Below are 25,917 nucleotides of genomic sequence, written 5' to 3' on the forward strand. Positions count from 1 at the left end.
CTCGTCCACTGTAATACCCAGGTCCTTTTCTGCAGAACTGCTGCTTAGCCAGTCGGTCCCCAGCCTGTAGCAGTGCCTGGGATTCTTCCTTCCTAAGTGCAGGACTCTGCACTTTGTCCTTGTTGAACCTCATCAGATTTCTTTTGGCCCAATCCTCCAATTTGTCTAGGTCACTCTAGACCATATCCCTACCCTCCAGGGTATTTACCTCTCCCCCAGCTTAGTGTCATCTGTGAACTTGCTGAGGGTGCAATCCATCCCATCATCCAGATCATTAATAAAGATGTTGAACCAAACCGGCCCCAGGGCCGACCCCTGGGGCACTCTGCTTGATACCAGCTGTCAGCTAGACATTGAGCTGTTGATCACTACCCATTGAGCCTGGCAATCTAGCCAGCTTTCTATCTACCTTATAGTCCATTCATCCAATCCATACTTTTTTAACTTGCTGGCAAGAATCCTGTGGGAGACAATATCAAAAGCTTTGCTAAAGTCAAGATATATCACATCCCCACCGCATTCCCCCTATCCACAGGGCCAGTTATCTCATCATAGAAGGCAATCAATCAGGTTGGTCAGGCATGACTTGCTCTTAGTGAATCCATGTTGACTGTTCCTGATCACCTTCCTCTCCTCCATGTGCTTCAAAATGGATTCCTTGAGGACCTGCTCCATGATTTTGCCAGGGACTGAAGTTAGGCTGACCAGTCTATAGTTCCCTGGGTTCTTTTCTTTCGTTTTTTAAAATATGGGCACTATATTTGCCTTTTTCCAATGTGGCTCTAAGCCCCCTTTTCATCTCCCCTGAACTTGAAGCTGGCTGGGGATTGAACAATCCCTTTCCCTAGAAGAGGGTAGCTCTAAATTGTGCTAGCTGGAGGAATCCCCTCTTACCCACAGAATGCTCATGATATGAAGGATAGAAGGTATGGGAGGTACAGACTTTATGCCATTGCTGGACAATATGTAAATTCCCAGCATCCCCACAAAGGCAGTTGTAAGTCCCCTTTGTGATGCTGAGCCGTACAAAGGGAACTTGGGCTGGGCCAAGTATGTGGGGAAGAAAAAAAGACACGATAAGTCTAATCTTTACTGGCCAACTCTAACACAGATATTTTCCATATACATATAAAATACAATAGCTAGAGAGAGGAAACAATTAGGGCTGTCAAGCGATTAAAAAAATTAATCGTAATTAATTGCACTGTTAAACAATAGAATACCATTTATTTTAAATATTTTTGCATGTTTACTACATTTTCAAATATGCTAATTTTAATTACCACACAGAATACGAAGTCTACAGTGCTTCACTTTATATTTATTTTTGATTACAAATACTGGCACCGTAAAAAACAAAAACATTGTATTTTTCTATTCTCCTCTCACAAGTACTGTAGTGCCATCTCTTTATCGTGAAAGTTGAACTTACAAATGTAGAATTATGCACAAAAAAACTGCATTCAAAAATAAAACAATGTAAAACTTTAGAGCCTACAAGTCCACTCAGTCCTACTTCTTGGTCAATCACTCAAACAAACAAGGCTGGTTACAATTTGCAGAAGATAATGCTGCCCGCTTCTTGTTTACAATGTCACCTGAAAGTGAGAACAGGCATTCAGATGGTACTGTTGTAGCAAGATATTTATGGGCCAGATGCGCCAAGACTATGTGCTTTCATGCTTCAACCACTATTCCAGAGGACGCGCTTCCATGCTGACGAAGGGTTCTGCTTGACAATGATCCAAAGCAGTGCAGTCTGATGCATGTTCATTTTCATCATCTGAGTCAGATTCCACCAACAGAAGGTTGATTTTCTTTTTTGGTGGTTTGGGTTCTGTAGTTTCTGCATCAGAGTGTGTTGCTCTTTTAAGACTTCTAAAAGCATGCTCCACATCTCATCCCTCTCAGATTTTGGATGGTACTTCAGATTCTTAAAACTTGGATCGAGTACTGTAGCTATGTGATGTTCCCCTCTGGTGTTATCTGGACCAGTGATCTGCTAGGCCACTCCAATCCCTAACTCTGGGAGCCAGCCTTACCCTGCTCTGCTGTGAGAAGCTCCACTCCTGGGCGGTTCACGCACAGCCTCTGGCATGAAAGCTGCTCCCACCTACTTGCAAGTGAATGACACTAGCCAAAATCTTCGGTCCCAGAAATAACCCTAGGACTCTCCGTCTTCCAGTGTCCAGTTATGCCCACTGGACACTGCAAGCTTATATTAATTCATCAATTTAACAAAGAAATTGATATGTACCAGGCTTGTTCTCCCAAGGGGAATTTCTTGCACACAGAAAACCAAATGCACTGCTTCAGGTAGAACAGACAAACAGATCTACTAACTATAAAGGTAGATTTAAGTGATTATAAGTCAAAGCTTAGCAAGTCAGATTTGGTCAAATGAAATAAAAAGCAAAACGCATTCTGAGATGATCTTAACACTTTCAAATGTCTTTACAAACTTACATGCTTCTCACCACAGGCTGGCTAGTTGCTCATCAACCAGGCTCTCCCCTTTGATCAGTGGTTCAATCACTTGGTGGTGGTGGTGGTGGTGTCTGTGATGTAGGCGGAAGAGAGAGAGCATGGCAAAATGGCTCTCCCTTTTATCATGTCCTTTCTTTCCTCTTGGCTTGCCCCCTTCCCCTTCAGAGTCAGGTGAGCATTACCTCATTGCAGTTCCAAAACTGTCCAAGGGAGGGGGTGACTCCCTCCAGGATTAACAGATTCTTTTGTTGCTGCCTGAGCAAGTGTCCATTGTGCCTGTGAGGCTGGGCTGGGTTTGTCCCATCCATGCCCTGACGAGGTTGTGCAACTCCTCTCCATTCTTGAGAGTTTTTTGCATGGGCTTGCTTTAAGCCATGAGGTTACATTTTCAGCCTCATAACTACATACATAAAATTATAACCTACAACCTTACAATAATTCTACTGTAACAATTACGATAACATCACTATAAACAACCATGCTCAGGCATCATGGGCCTTTTGAAGACACCCAACATGACAAACTTTTGCATTGGATACCACACAATCATTTTATAAAGAAGAACATGGGGGGTATAGGGTGTTCCCCCGAGGTACAGAGCATCACAAGCTAATTTTAGAAATCTCACATTGGTACCTTCTTGTCATTTTGTCAAATCTGCTGTGAAAGTGTCTTAAAATGAACATGTGCTGGGTCATCATCCGAGACTTCTATAACATTAAATATATGCAGTATGTGGGTAAAAAGAGCAGGAGACATACAATTCTTCTCCCAAGAGTACAGTCACAAATTTAATTGACACATTTTTTTAACGAGCATCATCAGCATGGAAGCTGTCCTCTGAATGGTGGCCGAAGCATGAAGGGCCATACAAATGTTAGCATATCTGGCATGTAAATAGCTTGCAACGCGGCTACAGAAGTGCCATGTGAATGCCTTTTCTCACTTCAGGTGACATTGTAAATAAGAACAGGCAGCATTATCTCCCATAAATGGTAAACAAACTGTTTGTCTTACAATTGGGCAGAATAAGAAGTAGGACTGAGTGGACTTGTCGGCGCTAAAGTTTTACAGAGTTTTGTTTCGAGTGCAGTTATGTAATAAAAAAAAATCTACATTTGTAAGTTACACTTTCACGATAATAAATTGCACTTCACTACTGAATGAGGTGAACTGAAACATACTATTCTTTTGTTTATCATTTTACAGGCATATATATGTAATAAAAATAATAATATAAAGTGAGCACTGTGACTTTGTATGTCTGTGTGTAATGCAATCAATATTGAAAATGTAGAACATGCAAAATATTTAATACATTTCATTGGTATTCTATTGTTATAAGTGTGATTAATCTTTTTTAAATCGTGATTAATTTTTTTGAGTTAATCGCATGAGTTAACTGTGATTGACAGCCCTAGAAAACAATATACTCACTAGAGCACATTTTATAATAGCCATGTTGCAAAATCCCAAATATTAGAGATGAAGGCAGACAGGACTGAGTCTAGCACTGGTACACCAGCGAAAACTGTCATCCACTCCTTGTAATCAACTAAGGGAGCAATGTGCTTCTTGACTTAAAAATCAATAGTCTTTTGATCAGCAAACACATTAACTAACATCTTTTGAAGAACTTCTGTTAAAGTAAAGTGTGGAAGGGAATCAATGAAGGATTCTTCATGACTAATCAGATCTAACCTGAAACTTAAACAGGACTTGACTGAGAAGATAAGGACAAAAGTCTCAATAGAAAAGTAGAAACTTCTCCTTACCAGCTGCAATTTGTATGCGACTGTAAGAGGGTCAGCACCTGCCTCACAAGTGCCACCTCCTGTTAATGCGAGTCTGCAATCTCTCTGGCTTGGGATGGGGCAGCACCCGCCTCACATGAGTGCCCCCGTTCTGGTCAGGTGTAAGCCTGCTATTTCTTAGTTCTTGGTTGGAAGAAGGTGGCACTTGCCTCCGGCTGAGTCACATGCTATCTGCAGGTGGAACAAACAAACAACCTCCTTCCAGGGTACACAGTCTTTACATTCCCACCAAGGCTTCCTCCCTAGAGACACTGCTCACCTGTAACAGTCCAACAGGGACTCATTGTGGTACCCTCAGTTGCGTATGTCCTTTTCAGCAGCCCTAAATGGGCTCAGCCTTTATCAGACCAGCAGGGCCTATCATGATACCCTCACTTGGTCTGGCGAGGCTCTGGGCTTAGTCTTTGCTCGGGACCCACAGCTAGCCAGGAGATCCTTCTTAGCTCCCACCGGTCATCAGCAACCCTCTCTGGGCACAGTCCTGCTGAACTGAGGTGTCCATGGTCTTGCTGCTCTCCAGCCATCCAGTGTTTCCTCTTCCAGCTCCAGGCAGCAACTGACTGCTTTGGCCTCTGATGCTTCTTTTTATATGGCCCTTCTGGCCCCAGATTGGCCACTCCAGAGCTCCCTCTGGTTGGCTATTCCCCTGCAGCCCTCTGGCCCACCTGGAGGACTTCTCCTCTGCTCTTTTCTGGGACAGGGTCAGGCAGAGCCAGGAGGCCTCCAGCAAGGGACCTCCAGACCTAGTCCCACCATCACAATGACCTTCACTGTCAACCCCTGGGTAGATTATACATTGTACTCATCCAGTTTGAAAAAGTATCAGGAGCCTGGATTACCAGGTACAATGTTCTGACAGAATAAAAATCACTCCTGGTTATTGCATGGAAGAATACACTATATCTCTGAGTAAGGGTTGGTAAAGCCACTAGTATAAAACCAGCATGGATGTAAAGAGAATTCTTTAAGACTTCTTTTCCTATTAGATGGACACACACAGAGAATTTAGATTTTTCTAAGAGCCTATTGTACAACAAGTTATCACTGGAACTAACATGAGCAAATGGTGCTGCATATGTGGCAATCTGGTCTAGTTATTTTGATAATATGAGCTGTGAGAAGAGTTGTTTTTTCTTGGCACTGTATTTGCAAAACATCCTTCAATGTTCTAATACCTAAAAATTTATAGCTAACAACCGTCTTTTTAAATAGCTTCTTATTTCTCTAAACAAGCTTGTACCTCCAATGAAAGGAAGCCTTCCACCAAAATAAAGACTTCTTGGATTTTCCCTGTACTGACCTATAAAAGAAATGAACTGCTAAAGCGTCGAAGAAATTGGTTTCATACATTTTGCAATAATACACAGAATACTCAGATTTTCTGAGGACTTAATGTGGCCTTTTATTTGCACTAGAGCAAGTGACAGAATTATTGCATACACATAGCAGTTTTATATGAAATTAGGTAGACAGCTAACTGCTCGATTTGTGCACAAAATTAGAAGCAGGTTTTGAAAATTTGCATCTCAAACCTCAAGTCTATGCATTAGAATATAAAAAGGTTGTCTAAGAAAAAGACATTCAGCTGATTCCCTACTTGTATGGTCCCCTCTTGATAAGTGGACAAAGATTGCTACAGGGGCCTACCAATTAACTTCCCATCAAAGAAAGTTCCAGAACTATTGAAACATTTAAACAATTACACACATATGGGGAGATTTCCCTCTAAATATAGTTCAATTAGGTTAGCTCGGATCTTTCTTGCATTGGCAATAAAATGGATTAGAAGACTTTATGGAGTTCCCCCCCCCCCTACATTTCTAGAGTCTATGACCTAACGAAGAGTAGTTCTCTAAAGAGAGTTCTAATAGGAGTTTGCCAACCCACGTGTGTAAGTATATTTACAAGTGGTGCAAGTTTCAACACCTATAGTTATCGTTGTTCAGCAGTTCCTATTATAAGACCCTGTTTTCAGTTGATGATAATTTTGCAAAACTTTAATTGTTTGTCCTGAAATTTTCTTTGTCAGGTGTCTACCTCAGGCTGAATTCTTAGAGAAAGCTTCAGCAAAAATGATTCAACTATTTCCAAGAACAAGATGAGGGGAAAACACATTATTTTGCCCATGTTAGCAAATTGGTTGTAAGTATTTTGCTGTGATGAACGGACTTAAAATCTGGCAGGAAGATCACCCTGATGTCAGGGATATGCCTTTTGCCATGCCCATGAAAAACTGCCCAAATGTGGCTCTTGAAAAAATCTCAGTTCTTACATGTTCAGTAGAGACTTTCTAGTTTTGCTGCTAAATTCTTTTAAGAGTATTTGTAGTAAGCATACTCCAGCTCCTACATGCTGAGCAGGACTTTCTCTGCAATTGTTACTCTAAGCCACTGTTGTGCTCAACTGAAAACAAGAGAGACTGTCTTTCCTATGCCTAACCTGCTGGCATCTAAGCAGTGACCAGAAGGAGGAAGTAGCTTGACTTAGCATATAGAAAGGCAAGGACACAGGGAAACAGGTAGTAGAAGCCTGAGGACAGGAAGAAGCACATAGGGAGAGGGAGGATAGGGAGGTAGGGGGCAGGTGGACAGAGACAAGCTTACTGCAGGACAGTGGCAGAAGTGTCCATTACTACAGAGCACATTTCCCTACGGAACCTGGAATTGAATCTAGGAATCCTGAAAAAAGAAAAGGAGTACCCGTGGCACCTTAGAGACTAACAAATTTATTAGAGCATAAGCTTTCGTGAGCTACAGCTCACTTCATCGGATGCATCCGATGAAGTGAGCTGTAGCTCACGAAAGCTTATGCTCTAATAAATTTGTTAGTCTCTAAGGTGCCACGGGTACTCCTTTTCTTTTGCGAATACAGACTAACACGGCTGCTACTCTGAAACCTGTCATAGGAATCCTGAGTGTCTACTTCTCTTTGCTATCAGCAGATAGCTGTGAAACCCATTGGCAAAGTGTCTGGTTCACATAAAACATAACAGCTTGATCTCTGTTCACTATTTTAACTGTGTTCCAGCATTGCCAACTCTCATGATTTTATTGCAAGTCTTCCAATATCTGGTGTTTTTCGTAAAGCCCCACCTCTCGGAGTCAGACAGAATCTCAGCTTTCATTTACCTCCTCCCCCCATTTCTACCCCTCTTAGTTTTGGATAAAATTGGGAAACAGTGAACCATAATGGCACAAAAACCAGGAGGCATATAAAACGTCCAAAAATGTACTATTTTGTTGTCTCTTGATTTTTGGGACCTGACTATTGATTTTTTTTAACCCTGTGGTTGACAATGCCGCTATTCTGTCTTCTTGCCTATTGATTTGTTCTGTGGTAAATTACTGTGTGGCAATCAGGGACTGCTGCTGTCCTCTGCATTGGCTGTACTTAGTGCAATAGTGTGGCTGTGTGTGTGTGGGGGGGGGGGGGGGAGAGGGTACATGAAAGCTGAGATTTTCATGACTCCAAGACCTGGGATTTAAAAAAAAAACCCAAATATTAGAAAACTTGCAATAAAATCCTGAGAGCTGGCAATGCTGGAACACACAGTAATGCACTTTGGACTTGCTGCTGAGATCCACAGGAGCTACATACTCATTTTTACCCAGCATCACTCCCTCTTTTGAGGTTGCACTGGTATATTACAGTCCCTTCCCCAGGTAAGTGTGGAAGTATGCCTGGGGAAGCTCCCTGATGCAGCTCGTCATTGGTTCTCAGGCAGCTTATACACTCTTTGTTATGGTTTTCCTTGTGGGCACATCATGGGAGCTTGTTCAATCAGCTGCTGGTAGATAGGGCTTTGGGGGCAGCTCTTCCCAGACCCAAGCTGCTCTCTGGGGTAGTATGTTGGGGGGTGGGGGAGAATACCCACCAGCTTCCTCAGAGCCACAGTCAATCAGTCAGCCCAGCACTTCAGATAAGGGAGGCTCAAAGCAGCTGGGCAGGTTACATTGTGCAGAGATAAAGAAGGGAGGATGCACTGGCCTGCTCTTCTCTTATGAGAACTGGAGGAGGCTGCTGTTGCTCCAGTGCTGTTCCTGATCTCTACGGTGCTGCTGCGGTTGCTGAGCTCCTGCTCCAGAGCATGTTCTAGAACTGTAGCAGACACCCCCATTCCTTAAGTAGCTGCAATTCAGCCCCTGGTGGGGAAAAGACAGGCTTCTCCTGCTGCAGCTCTGAGTGGAAGACAGCTCACTGGGGGCTGTCCTGCTAGGCCCCCATCTTGAACCTGCTCATCATGGGACTCCTTACAGGAGAAAAAGCTGATCCATGGGGAAGGAGAAGAGAGGGCAAAGAAGGAGCAGAAAACAAAAATATAAGGAACAAAAACTGAAAAGGAGAAACAGGAAGAGCAATGAACTCTCCTCCCACTGGTTACCCTGGATATAGTCATGTCTGACAAAGTGGGGTTTTCCTCTTGTTACATTGTATGTGAGTCTTACTGTTTTGCATGAATACTGTGTGTGCCTCAGTTTCCCTGTGTCTTGCACCAGTGCCTAGGTGGTGGGGATAAGGGTGTGTGACTTTTGCTGTGACCCTCGGAGGTTGCTGAGGCTGCTCCAGCTGCCTGCATGTAAGCTATGGATGGTGCTCTTCGTAACCTGAGTACTAGGAGGGGGATGCAACAAGGTGATATTTTGCCCGGGAAAGTGAGACAGAGACTGGAGGAGGAGCAATTGGCTTGTCGGAGGTGAGGCAGCAGGGTCAATTTTAGTCTGCTGTGGGAGACTTAAGAAGGGGGGGAGGAGGGAGTCCATGGCATGGGGGCCAGGGTTCCCCCCAAGATGAACTTGGCTGAAAGTCACTGATTTCTGGGCTAACAACTTCTGTTCTACCCTGTGTTCCTGTCCACTAATAAACCTTCTGTTTTACACATGGCTGAGTGTCACGGCTGACCGCGGAGTTGAGGTGCAGGGCCCTTTGGCTTCCCCAGGAGCCCCGCCTAGGCGGACTCGTTGCAGGAAGCGCATGGTGTGAAAAGGGATGCTGAATGCTCCGAGATCAGATCCAGGAATGCTGAAGCTGTGTAAGCTTCTTGCCCTGGAGACAGTGTGCTCAGAGAGAGGAGGCATGCTATACCAGAGTCCTGACTGGCTTCATACAGAGCAGTTCCAGACAGGGCTGGCTCCAGGCCTCAGCGAAGGAAGCAGGTGCCTGGGTCGGCCAACAGAAAGCAGTGGCACTCCGTCAGTTATTGGGGCGGCACATCCGGGTCTTCAGCGGCAAGTCCTTCATTCCCTCCCTTCCACTTTGGAGGCAGCTCAATCGCTTTTTTTTTTCTTTTGTTTTTTTTCGCCACTTGGGGTGGCAAAAAAGCTGGAGCCAGCCCTGGTTCCAGAGCATCAACCTAGTGACTCCATGACATCGTGTCTGGAGTGAGTGACCCACCCTGAGCTGCCTGCCTGGACTAGAGCAGAGGCAGTGGCTTCTGACCGTAAGTTATCAGGCAGCTTTTCCCTCCCACCATTCTGGTTCACCTGGACTGATAGCTCTGGATGCCTGTCAAGTTTGTGAGAAGGGGCCCATATACGAGTACAAAATCAGCTTATGTGCCCTGCTTGAAGAGATTCATAGATACTAAGGTCAGAAGGGACCATTCTGATCATCTAGTCTGACCTCCTGCACAATGCAGGCCACAGAATCTCACCCACCCACTCCTACGAAAAATCTCACCTATGTCTGAGCTATTGAAGTCCTCAAATCGTGGTTTAAAGATTTCAAGGAGCAGAGAATCCTCCCTCAAGTGACCCGTGCCCCATGCTACAGAGGAAGGTGAAAAACCTCCAGGGTCTCTTCCAATCTACCCTGGAGGAAAATTCCTTCCCGACCCCAAATATGGCGATCAGCTAAACCCTGAGCATATGGGCAAGATTCACCAGCCAGATACTACAGAAAATTATTTCCTGGTAACTCAGATCCCACCCATCTAATATCCCATCTCAGGGGATTAGACCTATTTACCCTGAATATTTAAAGATCAACTAATTACCAAAATCACATTATCCCATCATACCATCTCCTCCATAAACTTATCGAGTTTAATCTTAAAGACAGAGAGATCTTTTGCCCCCACTGCTTCCCTTGGAAGGCTATTCCAAAACTTCACTCCTCTGATGGTTAGAAACCTTCGTCTAATTTCAAGTCTAAACTTCCGGGTGGCCAGTTTATACCCAACTAGACCACAGTAACCTCCGATTTCAGAGTAGCAGCCGTGTTAGTCTGTATTCGCAAAAAGAAAAGGAGTACTTGTGGCACCTTAGAGACTAACAAATTTATTAGAGCATAAGCTTTCGTGAACTACAGCTCACTTCATCGGATGCATTTGGTGGAAAAAACAGGAGAGATTTATATACACACACACAGAGAACATGAAACAATGGGTTTATCATACACACTGTAAGGAGAGTGATCACTTAAGATAAGCCATCACCCACAGCAGGGGGGGGAAAGGAGGAAAACCTTCCATGGTGACAAGCAGGTAGGCTAATTCCAGCAGTTAACAAGAATATCAGAGGAACAGTGGGGGGTGGGGTGCGGGGGAGAAATACCATGGGGAAATAGAAAAGGAGTACTTGTGGCACCTTAGAGACTAACAAATTTATTAGAGCATAAGCTTTCGTGAGCTACAGCTCACTTCATCGGATGCATTTGGTGGAAAAAAAAGAGGAGAGATTTATATACACACACACACAGAGAACATGAAACAATGGGTTTATCATACACACTGTAAGGAGAGTGATCACTTAAGATAAGCCATCACCAACAGCAGGGGGGGGAAGGAGGAAAACCTTTCATGGTGACAAGCAGGCAGGCTAATTCCAGCAGTTAACAAGAATATCAGAGGAACAGTGGGGGGTGGGGTGGGAGGGAGAAATACCATGGGGAAATAGTTTTACTTTGTGTAATGACTCATCCATTCCCAGTCTCTATTCAAGCCTAAGTTAATTGCATCCAGTTTGCAAATTAATTCCAATTCAGCAGTCTCTCGTTGGAGTCTGTTTTTGAAGCTTTTTTGTTGAAGTATAGCCACTCTTAGGTCTGTGATCGAGTGACCAGAGAGATTGAAGTGTTCTCCAATTGGTTTTTGAATGTTATAATTCTTGACGTCTGATTTGTGTCCATTCATTCTTTTACGTAGAGACTGTCCAGTTTGGCCAATGTACATGACAGAGGGGCATTGCTGGCACATGATGGCATATATCACATTGGTAGATGCACAGGTGAACGAGCCTCTGATGGTGTGGCTGATGTGATTAGGCCCTATGATGGTATCCCCTGAATAGATATGTGGACAGAGTTGGCAACGGGCTTTGTTGCAAGGATAGGTTCCTGGGTTAGTGGTTCTGTTGTGTGGTGTGTGGTTGCTGGTGAGTATTTGCTTCAGATTGGGGGGCTGTCTGTAAGCAAGGACTGGTCTGTCTCCCAAGATCTGAGAGAGCGATGGCTCGTCCTTCAGGATAGGTTGTAGATCCTTGATGATGCGTTGGAGGGGTTTTAGTTGGGGGCTGAAGGTGATGGCTAGTGGCGTTCTGTTGTTTTCTTTGTTGGGCCTGTCCTGTAGTAGGTGACTTCTGGGTACTCTTCTGGCTCTGTCAATCTGTTTCTTCACTTCAGCAGGTGGGTACTGTAGTTGTAGGAATGCATGATAGAGATCTTGTAGGTGTTTGTCTCTGTCTGAGGGGTTGGAGCAAATGCGGTTATATCATAGCGCTTGGCTGTAGACAATGGATCGAGTGGTATGATCTGGATGAAAGCTAGAGGCATGTAGGTAGGAATAGCGGTCAGTAGGTTTCCATATAGGGTGGTGTTTATGTGACCATCGCTTATTAGCACCGTAGTGTCCAGGAAGTGGATCTCTTGTGTGGACTGGTCCAGGCTGAGGTTGATGGTGGGATGGAAATTGTTGAAATCATGTTGGAATTCCTCAAGAGCTTCTTTTCCATGGGTCCAGATGATGAAGATGTCATCAATGTAGCGCAAGTAGAGTAGGGGCATTAGGGAACGAGAGCTGAGGAAGCGTTGTTCTAAGTCAGCCATAAAAATGTTGGCATACTGTGGGGCCACGCGGGTACCCATCGCAGTGCCGCTGATTTGAAGGTATACATTGTCACCAAATGTGAAATAGTTATGGGTCAGGACAAAGTCACAAAGTTCAGCCACCAGGTTAGCCGTGACAGTATCGGGGATACTGTTCCTGACGGCTTGTAGTCCATCTTTGTGTGGAATGTTGGTGTAGAGGGCTTCTACATCCATTGTGGCTAGGATGGTGTTTTTAGGAAGATCACCAATGGACTGTAGTTTCCTCAGGAAATCGGTGGTGTCTCGAAGATAGCTGGGAGTGCTGGTAACGAAGGGCCTGAGGAGGGAGTCTACATAGCCAGACAATCCTGCTGTCAGGGTGCCAATGCCTGAGATGATGGGGCGTCCAGGATTTCCAGGTTTATGGATCTTGGGTAGCAGATAGAATACCCCAGGTCCTGGCTCCAGGGGTGTGTCTGTGCGGATTTGTTCTTGTGCTTTTTCAGGGAGTTTCTTGAGCAAATGCTGTAGTTTCTCTTTGGTAACTCTCAGTGGGATCAGAGGGTAATGGCTTGTAGAAAGTGGTATTGGAGAGCTGCCTAGTAGCCTCTTGTTCATACTCTGACCTATTCATGATGACGACAGCACCTCCTTTGTCAGCCTTTTTGATTATGATGTCAGAGTTGTTTCTGAGGCTGTGGATGGCACTGTGTTCTGCATGGCTGAGGTTATGGGGTAAGCGATGCTGCTTTAACCTCCGAGTTCTCCAAAACGTGAAGATGAGAGTTGGTATTTAGAAATCAATCAGGATCTAGTTAGATGTGGAATATTTCACTAATATGAAAACTGCCGTTGAGATGATAATGTTTGATTATCCCCGAGGCCAAGGCAAACTCAGAAGGAAAGCATACGAATTGCTGATTATTTTCTATTATGATACTCAGAAACTGCTTGATATTGCTTTTACACAGTAACAGAATGACAGTTTGATTGTATTATTTTGAAGAAATTTACATCATAGAGTGCTGCTCTCTTCCAAAATCCACTCTTCTGAGGAGATAGTAGAAGCCTTCTAGTCTTTTGGAAAATGTACACCTCTCATTGTAGATGGCACAGCTAGCAATGGGGTAAGTTACTCAACACTTTCTAATAAAAGACCCTATTTTCAGTTGCTTGTCACTAGAGCTGGCTGAAATTCACTTTCTGCAAAAAAGTGACTGAAAATTCACTTTCTGCAAAACCAAAATTTTCTGTGGTAAAACTGCAATTTCCAAGAATGAAATTTTATTGTAAAACAGAAATTCTATTTCCCAGCTAGTTATAACCTTGTGCATATGCATTATGCTACACTTTTTACTACCTGATCACAAACGATTTTTTCTGCAAGACCACCACCTCATTTAGTATGCAGAATGGATGGTGATCAGGCAAGTAATCATAGCCGTGTGCTGAAAGAAGCTGTGGTCTGTAGGACCCTTGCCTTATTTGTTGCAGGAGCTAGAAGTTGTGTGGTAAATGAGGCAGTGATTATATAATTAAAGACTGTATCGTAATGCATATGCATAAGGGTCAAAATTAAAGTTGCAGAGGCATCCTTAATTATGACATTTCCTAAGTTTTGAGTGCTTGTTTTTGCAACCTTAATGCTTTTATCTTAGATTTTTTTTTAAATGTAATAATACATTTCCTTCAGAGATAACTTCAGCTGACATGCTTGTAGGTGATGGGTGATGTACCCTATTGTTTTAACAATAGATGTCTAAAAACATACTCGTCTAGAATCAATTACTTAACCAATTTTAGAAGGTTTTAATGACTTCTAAACATACAATTTTTTGAAGCCTAAAAATGAACTCAGATTAATAAGCACATTTTTGTACAGTATGTTACCTGTAAATTGGGTATACAACTCATAAAATGCCATATCTTACATACAAAGGGCTAGATCCTCAGATCCATGTGTCAATTTACACCAGCTGAGGATCCAGCCCAAGTTGTACATATAGTGTTCTGCTATGGATGAGTTAGACCTGTGCAGGACGGGGAAGATCAGTAGCTGAGCAGAGGTCTTTGAAGGCATTATTTCTATTCAGCAGAAGGGCAAACAATATAGGAAGGTTGATTGGGGAAGTGCACTTGAGGTGACAGTTGCTACATTTCTGTTAAAGGGATACTCTGCAACGAAGGTCCAGTTCCTGGCAGGGCCACGCCTACTCTGACACTTTCCATGCCACTTTCCCCTGACACGTATTTGCTGGCCCTGTTAGTGCTGTCTGCATTGGCTGGCTTCCCCCTTAGCACCCTGAACAGCAGCAACCAAACGAAGGCTCCTCCTTACATAAATATCATGGGAGGGGGATCCGTCCACTTTTGTCCCCCATCTACTGCACCCACAAAGGGAGGCAGCAATTTGTTTTCAATCACATTTTAAATACAAGGCCAATGGTGGGCTGAATTTACCCCCTCATAGATAGAATATACAAGTAATTAAAATACAGAGCCACCACATATTCTAAAGCTTTTTATTGAGCCACACAAACAGTTCATTCAGGAAAATAAACACACTTGGGGTAAGGCATCTTTAAAAAACAAAACCAAAACCAAATCAGTGCAAAAAATGTATATTACACTTAAAAATAACCCATGCGGGCAGAGAAACAACTAATCAGAAAACAGCATATTTTAGCAAATGAAGTGAGAATACTTATATTACATCTGTAGTATCACAGATGTTTTCAGTATTAAAAACTGTCAAGATTAACTATTTACAAAAGGATCTAATCTAGTTTTATATATTCTTCCATAAATAAAGGAGAGAATTCTTCTGGAAATACCATGTTCTTCAGGAAATAATGTACTCTCTCAGGGATGTTCCTTTTAAGACATTTTCCATTTACTACCATTTACCATTATTCTATTTTCTTGCCCTAATACTTGCTGCATCATCAAATGTAAAGCAGAAGCTCTTTTCTTGTTGAATCATTACAATTAACAAGCCAGAAATCATCTCCACCTATGTCAAGTTTCAGGAAACATTTAGTGAACTGGCAGTTCAATACAAACAGAGACAAGTATATCCCAAGATGTTTTATTTTCAGGAGTTCTTTTCCAACCCTCAAAAAAGTATGAAAACATAAATGAAGGCCCTAATCCAGCCTTTGGATTTATCCCATCAAAGTTAATTGAACTTCGCAGTGGTTAATGCTAATTCATTGTGAGATCAGGGCCTAAATTTCTTGTAATTACTCTCATGGGTGAAATCTGTAGGTTTCTAAGTCTGGAAACTCACAGGGTCCTACAATATCTAATGCATACTGTTAATCCATGATGTGCTACTGGCACTTGGGAAGGTGATGCAAAGCCCTTTTAATTGTATGGCTTCCTTCAGGCCCAGACATAGGTGACCTAGATCTTACATACATTATGTCTTCATTTAGGTTCACTTTTGTCTACCCAAATTTTGCAATGTTTGAGAGTGGTCAGATTCACATACACCCTCTCTCCCACCCCGCCCTACAGACCATTTGCTCAGGCTTACAATGAAAGAGAAAAACAGGGTTTGGTCCTAAAGCCACCACTCGTATTATCATGATGTAAAACATATATTTGATAGGCTTGACATTTGCAGGAGCCTCAGAGAAAAAGTTCAGTTAAAGAGTCTGGCTAATGTACAGCAACATTAAACAAAGAAAAACAAATAAGACGTTTAAGTACCTTAGAACAGAACATAATCGCAATGATTGTACATTGGAGAATGGTATGCCCTCATTTGCAGTACCATTTTTGGTTTTTGCTCCCTCATACCGTAAGCACATTTGGAATGCTTTTTTGCATATGCACACATACATACTCCCCTATATATATCTTATGTATTGTGTGTATATGTATATATACACATACACTATACATATTTTATGCGTGTATTTTGCAATTAATACATTAATATTTAAAATGGCTTATAATGGCCTTTGAAAGAAGTTGCTGGTATGCTACTCCATAATCACCCTCCAGCACTATGTATCATAACACAAGACCTCTCTGCAGAATATATTTACAAGTCATGAGGAAAAATCCTCTTGCTGTTTTCACGTCATACAGAAGATAAGTTTGCAAATGGAAACATTTGGCAGTGGTTCAAATAAGCACAATCTGTTGGTGCTGATAATGCAATTTTTTTCTGACTACAGTGACAACTATGATGCTGTACAATTCATGTAATCCTTATGTATGAATAAACAATATTTACTGACTGGACAGAATTTATTCACACAATGACCTGAACCATTCTCCTTTCTGTCGCTATTAACTTGTTATTTACAGACTGTTTCCCTGAACATGGAAAAAAACAAGCTCAGCAACATGCAAAATATTGCATAAGTTGTATGCAATAAGCATATGGGGATAATTTAATGAACTGTAAAGGATATTAACAATAGTGATTTTAATAATATTTAGAATCTATTAATGGGGCAATTAAGGAAGCAAGAGCAATTAAAAATAAAGATTAGACTTTAAAAACAAATTTTTTTTACTCTGAAAAAAAATAGGGCAGCAGCTTTGTCAATGATTTAACTGCATGTTGCAGTGATTTTACAGCAAATGCATTGCAAAAATAGAGGTGTAATTTTTCAGATGAAAAACACAATAAACAGAAAATGAATCAAAAGTAAATATGAGTTAATGAGAAATTGTTTTTCACCCTGGCTGATTAGATATCAATTTCAGTTTCACATCTCTTCATTCAGTGATAGGCCAGACATTCTGTTAGTGAAAGTCTGAATAACTCCATTGGTTACAATGGTTTTAGGCTGATTTATATCAGCTGAAGGCCTTGCCTATTATCTTTAATATGAAAAAGATTTTTGTTTTCAAAATCATCTTTGATCTTTTTATTTCCTATGTATATTGGTCTTTCTATTTCATAGTATATGCATGCACATGCACACACCCACACAAGAGCACGATTGCTTGCTAACTGTACATTGTGTTGTTCTTTTTACATGCCAACCACATCTCCAAAAGTAAATAGTTTGTATTTGTTGGAACCTTGACAGGAACCATGCAACAGGATGGGCTAAAAGGGAAGATATATAACAAATGAACACTGGATTTCATTCTGTCCTGTTCCATATGTCAGAAATTAGCTATCATAAGAGTTGAAAAGGGTTATCTAACATTTGATGTAACCAATACATAGTGTTGTAAGACAGACTTTGTGTACTGATTATTAGAGTCTGCAGAGAAAGCACAGACTGAGGAGGGGGCTAATAACATGAACACAAATTTACTTACTGTGTTAAAATTTGGGAAGAGTCCAACAGCAGAACTACTGTCCACAGGAAAGGACATAAAGGGCTTGATATCCAGCGAAGGCTGCATCATCAGAGTCGGTGTGCGCACAAGGGCAGGAAGTGTTGTAGTATGGCATGTACTGCCTGCCAACAACAAACCAAAAACAGGAATTCATCACTCCCTCATAGACAAAAATGCCCTTTCTTTAGACACTCTGTAAAGGTAGAGAAAAATCACCTCTGGCTAACAACCTGTAAGAAATAAACATTATACACATTTGATAAAGTGGTTCAGTAGGAGTTAATACAATTAAAAGATGCCTACTTCTTCACAGTCTAGATGAGGCAGAACACTTCCTCATGCCCATAGCTTCTCAGATTCTGAAGAGGAGACATGTGGTGCATAAATCACATTAGACAGGCAGAATAAAAACACTTCTAAGGCTCAAAAATTCTGATGAGCCAGAAAGGCAGGGCTGGGCACCTATTACAAACAGATGCTTTTGCAATTCAGGGTGCCTATGAGATTAGTGAGAGTGGACATTTATGCAAGCTGGGATACAGAGGTATTTTTTAATGCGAGTTGTGCATTCATTTTTCTCCCTTATAATGGCACCTGTAATGTGCTTAATGCTGGAAAAGTATGATTCAAAGACACTTTAAAAAAAAATCTAAGAAAAGGCCTACTGATTAAAAATGCAAGAAATAAGTAGCAAGTCCATAACATATGTTTATACTAAATAACCATACAGCACAAAAATAAACCCAATTTCCTACTTTCCCTCAACATCATTCTCCAACAATATTTTCTTAATTTAACCCTACATCTTTCTTTCCAAACTAAGGCTTTCCAAATTCTTAGTTCATAGGAACCCGTTTTATAAATACACACAGACAAAATGTGGCCTCAAACAAGTGGAATCTTTCCTAATTGATGACTGTCTAAAACTGAACAGATTAATATTTAATACAAAAGCAGGCCTGTATCTTTTCTTTCTGCATAGCTCTGACTCTCTCATCTCACAGGGGGAGGGGAGCAAGGGGGTATGCACCAACAGAAAGTGTAGGAGGTTTGTCCATCTAATGGCACAGGTGTCCCAATATCCACAAAGAAATTTCTTGTCAGTTTTCTGCAGAAGGTCATGCTCTCCCTCTTGGCAGAATGGTTCACAGCAAAGCCACATTGTTGCTGGCTCCCTGGCTGTACACTTCCCTTCCCTCACCCTCTCCTCACCCTCTGAGGGTAGGAGAAGGCAACTCTCGGCCTAATCTCTGGCTGGATTTTCCAGCGGGAATTCTGTATTTTTGCCAGGGAGCTTATGTCACCGAAGCTGTCTCTTTGTCCCCCTGCTCCCTTCCCTTGCTCTTCTTCTGAAACAGAGGGCATTCACATCTCAGATTAGACATTTTTTCATTATATATCTTACTTTAAAAATGTTATTTCTGGAGCTCCAAATGCAAATCTGTAACAATTGGATTTACATTCTGCTATTTGGGGTTGCAAAATATTCTTCAATTAATGTGTCAAGTGACTTCTAGATACTGTAAATTAAACATTTAATACAAACAATGCTGCACACCCCCTGTAGCCTATCAGCTCATCAGGTCAATTAATCAAAAGTATCCCACCCCTCCAGGCAATTCTATTGATCACATCCTCAGCTCCACATACATCTCTAATCAAGCAACTGATCCTCTAACATCAGCAATCCATCTTTCCCCACAACCACTCAATGGATCCTTTTACCACACAGCCAACCCCAATCAATTCATCCATTGCTCTGCAATCACCGCAGCCAGTTGATCATCTGCCTTCTCCTCCTGCTAGCTTCCCTTGTCCCCATCTAACAGATTCTTTGCCTCTCCATTAATACTGCTCCTACCACTAGCCCTCCAGTTACCTTCTTCCTTCTTTCCCCAAGGACTAATCAGTGATGGGGAGGAGAGCAGTCCTGTGTTAGATGTTTCTCTGGTCCCAAGGAGAGTGAGTAGTGTACACTGCTCCCCATGCAGGGACCCTGGGCCTTTTAGAATGATGCAGGAAGTAGGCTGTGGAGCAACAAGTGCAACTCTCTCTTCCTCATCAAACCTCACCACTCACCAACACCCATCTGAGAGATGCCAGGCAGTCTGTAGGGCCTGGCTAAGTAGATCTGTCCCAGTGCATTTGGAATCTGTGTGTGGGACACTGAGTGCAACTTCATTCAGAAAAGGCAATGCATTTGTTCCCTCTTCTTTTGATCTCACAACCATAGGTTCATAGACACCATTTAAAATCCATTCTACTATATTTGAGAAGCAGATTGAATGTTGTGATGCTGTGGTTACCTGGGTTGATTAGATAGTCTACCATCCAAGACAGGTCCTTTGTAGATACTACTGAATAGGAGAGGGTAAATACATTAGTTTCAGCCACTGCATAAGAATGTAATGTTATAGTCTATTAGATTAATTACAGACCACAATCCTCCCCAATTCATGCATTGGTAAATCTTGGGGTCACAGAAGGGATGGACAGAAGATTGCAGCAGTGCCCCACCAGACTGGTTACATTCCTTCTTGAGAGGAAGATTGATCCTGATAAAATTATCCTACATTTTCTCCTTTCCCAAACCCCATCATTTGCAAAATTGAAAATACTGTTTGAAATCTTTAAGTAAATTAGATTTTATATTTTGCAGACTTGTGAATCTCATTGAGAGTTGTGTTTAATTAACTGTAGGTTAGAGCTTATTCGTATGAATTCATAAACACTAAAAAACTAATGGCAGTCTAATGCACATACAGCCTCTTCCTTAGATCTGCAATGAAAAAATAGATCAACGGGATAATAGCGCATCAAGAGATTTACCAAAGGAATTATCCTTTGACTGTATTGTATTTCTACTAGCTGACTCTGATGTATTAGATACACAGAACTCAGTATTGTATTCACACTGCAACAATGTATTTAATTACACACTGTGCTTCTAATTAGGTAATGTTCCAGCCATTGTCAATTTAATTCTTCAATAAAACAATATTTACATATTTTGATTTAGCCAGACTTGTAAATATTGCTTCAATTACAACTGAGCTATAATTTCAGTTTAAAATTAAAATTAGGGCTGAGTTTTTGTAATGACTGACCTCCCATTCCTTCTAACCAGGCTATGGCGAGTATTCATCATAGAAATAAGTTTTCACTATTTTTTCCATCTCTCTCTTCTTGGTACATCCTTGCTGACTACTGATATATCAAATTTAACACAACATATACCAGAAGCCTCACTGCAATTTGTGCAGCCCATGATATGGGATGTCAGAGTAATTAAATCTGGAATATCTTCAGGATACCAGGATAGATTCATAGATTCTACAGAATTTACATAAAACATGCACCCAACAGTTTGATTAGTGAAGGCAGTTCCCACATAAACCTGTGTTCAACTATTTTCAGTCCCCTCACCCCACAGTTGACTTTAAAAATCCTTCTCCTCTACTACCCCTGCCAATCAAGTCACAGAAGCCCATTGACTGTCCTCCCTCCACCCAACCTCCCTGTAAAAATCCCTGGCAACGTTAGCAGGAAGAGATGACCAAAAGTGACAAAGCTAGAACCTCTTCACTTGAGACTCATCAGATCAAGCAGAATGGAACATAGACTTGCACCAAAATTCCCCCTAAAGGTCAAACACAATCCCACTGTCACCCAATCAAATTTGTATGAAAATATGAACCAAACAGGAATACTGGCACAACAAAGATGTAACTGACCATGTTCATTATCATTATAAATTTAGCAGATATTTATCATTTCATTAGCATTTTAAGGATGCAGACATTTTACTGTGTCAGATTGTTTTAAAATATTAGTAAATCTTGGGCATAAATAAGTGATCTTTCTTGCAAATTCATTCACCCACCTCAACCTGCTAGTTTAAACGCTGTTTTACCATACTTTTTATTGTAACAGCTTCAAGAACTAAGAAAACTCTTTCCACGTTTACTCTAAGGATATAGTCTACAAAAGAAATATCTGGGGTTTGGATTAAAATAATTAAAAATAAACAAGATTTCTGACAAGCTTGTTTCCTGGTGTTCTGTCTATCATATGACTTATTTTTTCTAGTTTATCTGCTGCTTCTGCTGCTGACTCCAGCTGCATGAATTATCTACAGTTACAGCCTCAGGTTCAAGAAACGGGCAGAGACTTTGCCAAAAAATATTAGTCCTCAGCAGAAGGTTTTCACAACACTCTGAAAAGCTAAGGGATGAAATCAGTTTTTTATATCCTAGCTGAAGATCCAGAGTGCTTCCCATTTTATTAGAATAATAAATATCATATGTAAATATTAGAGAGCTCTCCCAGCACGATTAAAAAAACCCCACCTCCATGAGGGGAATAACTCCCAGCGCTGGGAGCTGTGCACGGTCTACGCTGCCACTTTACAGCACTGAAACTTGCAGCACTCAGGAGGTGTTTTTTCACACCCCAGCAGTGCTGTAAAGTGCCAGTGTAGACAAGCTCTTGGGGTTGCTTTGCATTGTAACAACCACCACTCAAGGCAACTTTTGCCTGCAGAAGGTGCAAATAAGTGGAATGGTAGCAGGATAGGAACTTCTGAAGGAATGGGTAGGGTTTTTGAGTTTTCTTTACTCCTTTTAGTGCTGTATTTTCAGAACATCAAGCCAGATCATCAAAGCAACTGTTGAAATTTAGAACACACCTTCAAAATGGACAACAGTCATCCCCTTGGTTGTGCAGACACTGGCTGAATTCATTCATAGCCTGCAATCATAGTGCACTCAGTCACCCTCACCTTAGATTTTAGATTGTCATCCAATGTACCTGAATTTTCCTTTAAAGGTTTGGAACCCTTATGAGCAGACATGAGATGTTTAAAATGGTTTAAATCTCATATTCTATGAAAATTCACTGTGCACACATCTATGACCCTTTTCAGGGCTGTAAAACTTTCAGTACCATTTACTAATTTGTAATAGGAACTTTTGAACATTGTCAAAAATATTTTTGAACAGTACATTGAAGTAAAGTGTTTTTTAAATACAAACAATTCTGAGCCAGAGGCAACACTGAGGCTTTCCGACTGAATAAAGTTTGCTTCAGCTCCACTGACTATATCCTGAAAAGGATCATTGCACTAAAAAAAGAGAGTCTTCTATGAGTCCTTACCTTAAACTTGAGTTCCTCGTATCGGTGACATATCAGGCAGTCTAGTTCCTCCAGCGATCACAGTTACTCACTAGTTGTAGGTTTCAGAGTAGCAGCCGTGTTAGTCTGTATTCGCAAAAAGAAAAGGAGTACTTGTGGCACCTTAGAGACTAACAAATTAATTTGTTCTTCTTCTTCTTCCTAGATAATGCCAGCTCATTCAATATCCTCTCACTCTCTTCTGCCAGCTCTTTCTTGGCCTTCCTCGTTTTCTCTTCCTTCCTTTAGGTATGCAATTTAATGCTGCTTAGCAAGTCTCCCATCTTCCATGCAAAGTACATGTCCCAACCATCTGAGCTCTCTTTCTCTGCTAAAATTTTTAACATGTTCTGTTCTGTCAGTGCCCCTTTTCTCACATTTGTTATTTTCTCTTTCCATGAAAAGCACAGTATCTTCCTCAGCCATATGTAATGTGCAGCTTCCAGTCTCATCCTGTTAGTCACCACCATCAGCCAAATCTTTGCTCTGTACAGTAGCAAGCTCAGTACAATCGCAGGGTATAGTTTAACCTTCAGTTTAGTGGGGAGACCTCTCTTTGAGCAGATGGTGTTCACCCTTCCAAAAGTGCTGTTTGCTTTTCCTAATCTTGTCTGAATCGCTTTATTGCAGCCATCTTCAAAGGTCATCACGCTCCCCAGATAGCAAAACTTTTCCACCTTCTTCCATTTCTTTTCCATCCACATACACATTTGCATCTGTTGTTCCATTTCCTACCTTCCTAATCTTTGTTTTCTCTGCATTTACTTTCAGTCCAATTTTTGCTAATACAAGGAGAATTGGTGATAAACATCCTTGTCTAACTCCAGTCATAATATCAAACCATGCACCTAAGCCTGTATCCAATCTTACTGTACATCTACTTCTATTATACAAAGGATTATGTTGAGCAGCTTGTCTGATATCTCATAGCTTCTAGTAATATTCCACAGTGGGTGTCTCTGTAGAGACTATGGAATGCTTTCTTAAAGTCAACATAGTTGATGAAAATGGGGCTTTGCTAAGCAATAGCTTTTTCAGTGATCTGTCGAAGAGTGAATGAATGTCTGTTCAAAACATGATCTACCTGGATGGAACTCAGCCTGTTTTTCATACAATGCTTCATCCACTGCTTTCTTCATTCTATTCAGTATCCTAGTAGTCAATACTTTGCCAAGGTTTGATAATAGTACAATACCTCTCCAATTCGTGCACTGAGTAAGATCACCCTTTTTGGCAACACCATAGTAATAGCATCTTTCTAGTCTTGTGGCACTTGTTCTTTCATCCATATTTCATTACAGTGTCTTGGTAACTGCTCAGTAAGAATTTCATCTCCTGCCTTTAGTACCTCTACTTGAATTCTATCAACCCAAGGAACTTTCTTCTGTTTGAGGCCTTTGATTTAATTTCATTGGGTGTTATTGGCCCCTCTTCTATTTCGAACTTAGCATTGGCATTTCTCTTCAACATGTGCATGATCATTGATTCTGGACAGTTTAATTCGGCATGGAAATGTTCTTTCCATTGTCTGACTTGTTCTTCATGTATTTTCTGTCCATGAGAGTTCCTGATGGGTATCTCAAACCTGAGCCATTCTTTTTAGGTGACAGATCTGAGGAACTATCCCAGATTGAGGTATCATTAGAGGAGGTTTGGGAACAAATTGATAAATTAAACAGCAATAAGTGACCAGGACCAGACAGTATTCACCCAAGAGTTCTGAAGGAACTCAAATGTGAAATTGCAGAACTACTAACTGTAGTTTGTAACCTATCATTAAAATCAGCTTCTGTACCAGATGACTGGAGGATAGGTAATGTGATGCCAATTTTTAAAAAGGGCTTCAGAGGTGATCCCAGCAATTACAGGCCTGTAAGCCTGACTTCAGTACCAGGCAAACTGGTTGAAACTATAATAAAGAACAATATTGTCAGACATATAGATGAACATAATTTGTTGAGGAAGGGTTAACATGGTTTTAGTAAAGGGAAATCATGCCTCACCAATCTACTAGAATTCTGTGAGGGGGTCAACAAGCACATGGACCAAGGTAATCCAGTGGACATAGTGTACGTAGATTTTCAGAAAGCCTTTGACAAGGTCCCTCACCAAAGGCTCTTACGTAAAGTAAGCTGCCACGGGATAAGAGAGAAGGTGCTCACATGGATTAGTAACTGGCTAAAAGATAGTAAACAAAGGATAGGTAATAAATGGTCAGTTTTCAGAATGGAGAGAGGTAAATAGTGGTGTCCCCCAGGGGTCTGTTCTGGGACCAGTCCTAATTTAACATATTCATAAATGATCTGGAAAAGGGGATAAACAGTGAGGTGGCAAAATTTGCGGATGATGCAAAATAACTAAAGATAGTTAAGACCCAGCAGACTGCTAAGAGCTACAGAAGGATCTCTCAAAACCGGGTGACTGGGCAACAAAATGGCAGATGAAATTTAATGTTGATAAATGCAAAGTAATGCACATTGGAAAGCATAATCCCAACTATACATTTAAAATGATGGGGTCTAAATTAGCTGTTACCACTCAAGAAAGAGATCTTGCAGTCGTGGATAGTTCTCTGAAAACATTCACTCAATGTGCAGCAGCAGTCAAAAAAGCAAACAGAACGCTAGGAATAATTAAGAAAGGGATAGATAATAGGACAAAATATGTTGCCTCTACATAAATCCATGGTATGCCCACATCTTGAATACTATGTGCAGATGGGGTCGCCGCAGCTCAAAAAAGATATATTGGAATTGGAAAAGGTTCAGAAAAGGGCAACAAAAATGATTAGGGGTATGGAATGGCTTCTGTATGAGCAGAGATTAATAAAACTGGGACTTTTCAGCTTGGAAAAGGGACAGCTAAGGGGAGATATGATTGAGGTCTATAAAATCATTACTGGTGTAGAGGAAGTATATAAGGAAGTGTTTACTACGTCTCATAACAGAAGAACTAGGGGTCACCAAATGAAATTAATAGGCAGCAGTTTAAAACAAATAAAAGGAAGTATTTCTTCACACAATGCACAGTCAACCTGTGGAACTCCTTGTCAGAGGATGTTGTGAAGGCCAACACCATAACAGGGTTCAAAAACGAACTAGATAAATTA

At 41.3% G+C, this 25,917-nt stretch overlaps 1 protein-coding gene across 9 annotated transcripts in view; it reads right to left on the bottom strand.

The window, feature by feature from the left end:
• Nucleotides 1-25,917, bottom strand: part of ZNF385B (zinc finger protein 385B) — a 321,069-nt gene that overhangs the window by 82,062 nt on the left and 213,090 nt on the right. For 6 of the 9 annotated variants that reach the window (XM_043505422.1, XM_038421301.2, XM_038421312.2 and 3 more), the window contains one exon: nt 17,616-17,758. In XM_043505422.1, the coding sequence (XP_043361357.1) occupies nt 17,616-17,758 (143 nt within the window). Of the gene's footprint in view, nt 1-17,615; nt 17,759-19,942; nt 19,994-22,790; nt 23,710-25,917 lie in introns of those variants that run through there. The other 3 variants (XM_038421307.2, XM_038421304.2, XM_038421308.2) reach the window with 3 other exon arrangements.

This window comes from Dermochelys coriacea, chromosome 11 (assembly GCF_009764565.3).
Source record: "Dermochelys coriacea isolate rDerCor1 chromosome 11, rDerCor1.pri.v4, whole genome shotgun sequence".
Taxonomy (NCBI): Eukaryota; Metazoa; Chordata; order Testudines; family Dermochelyidae; genus Dermochelys; species Dermochelys coriacea.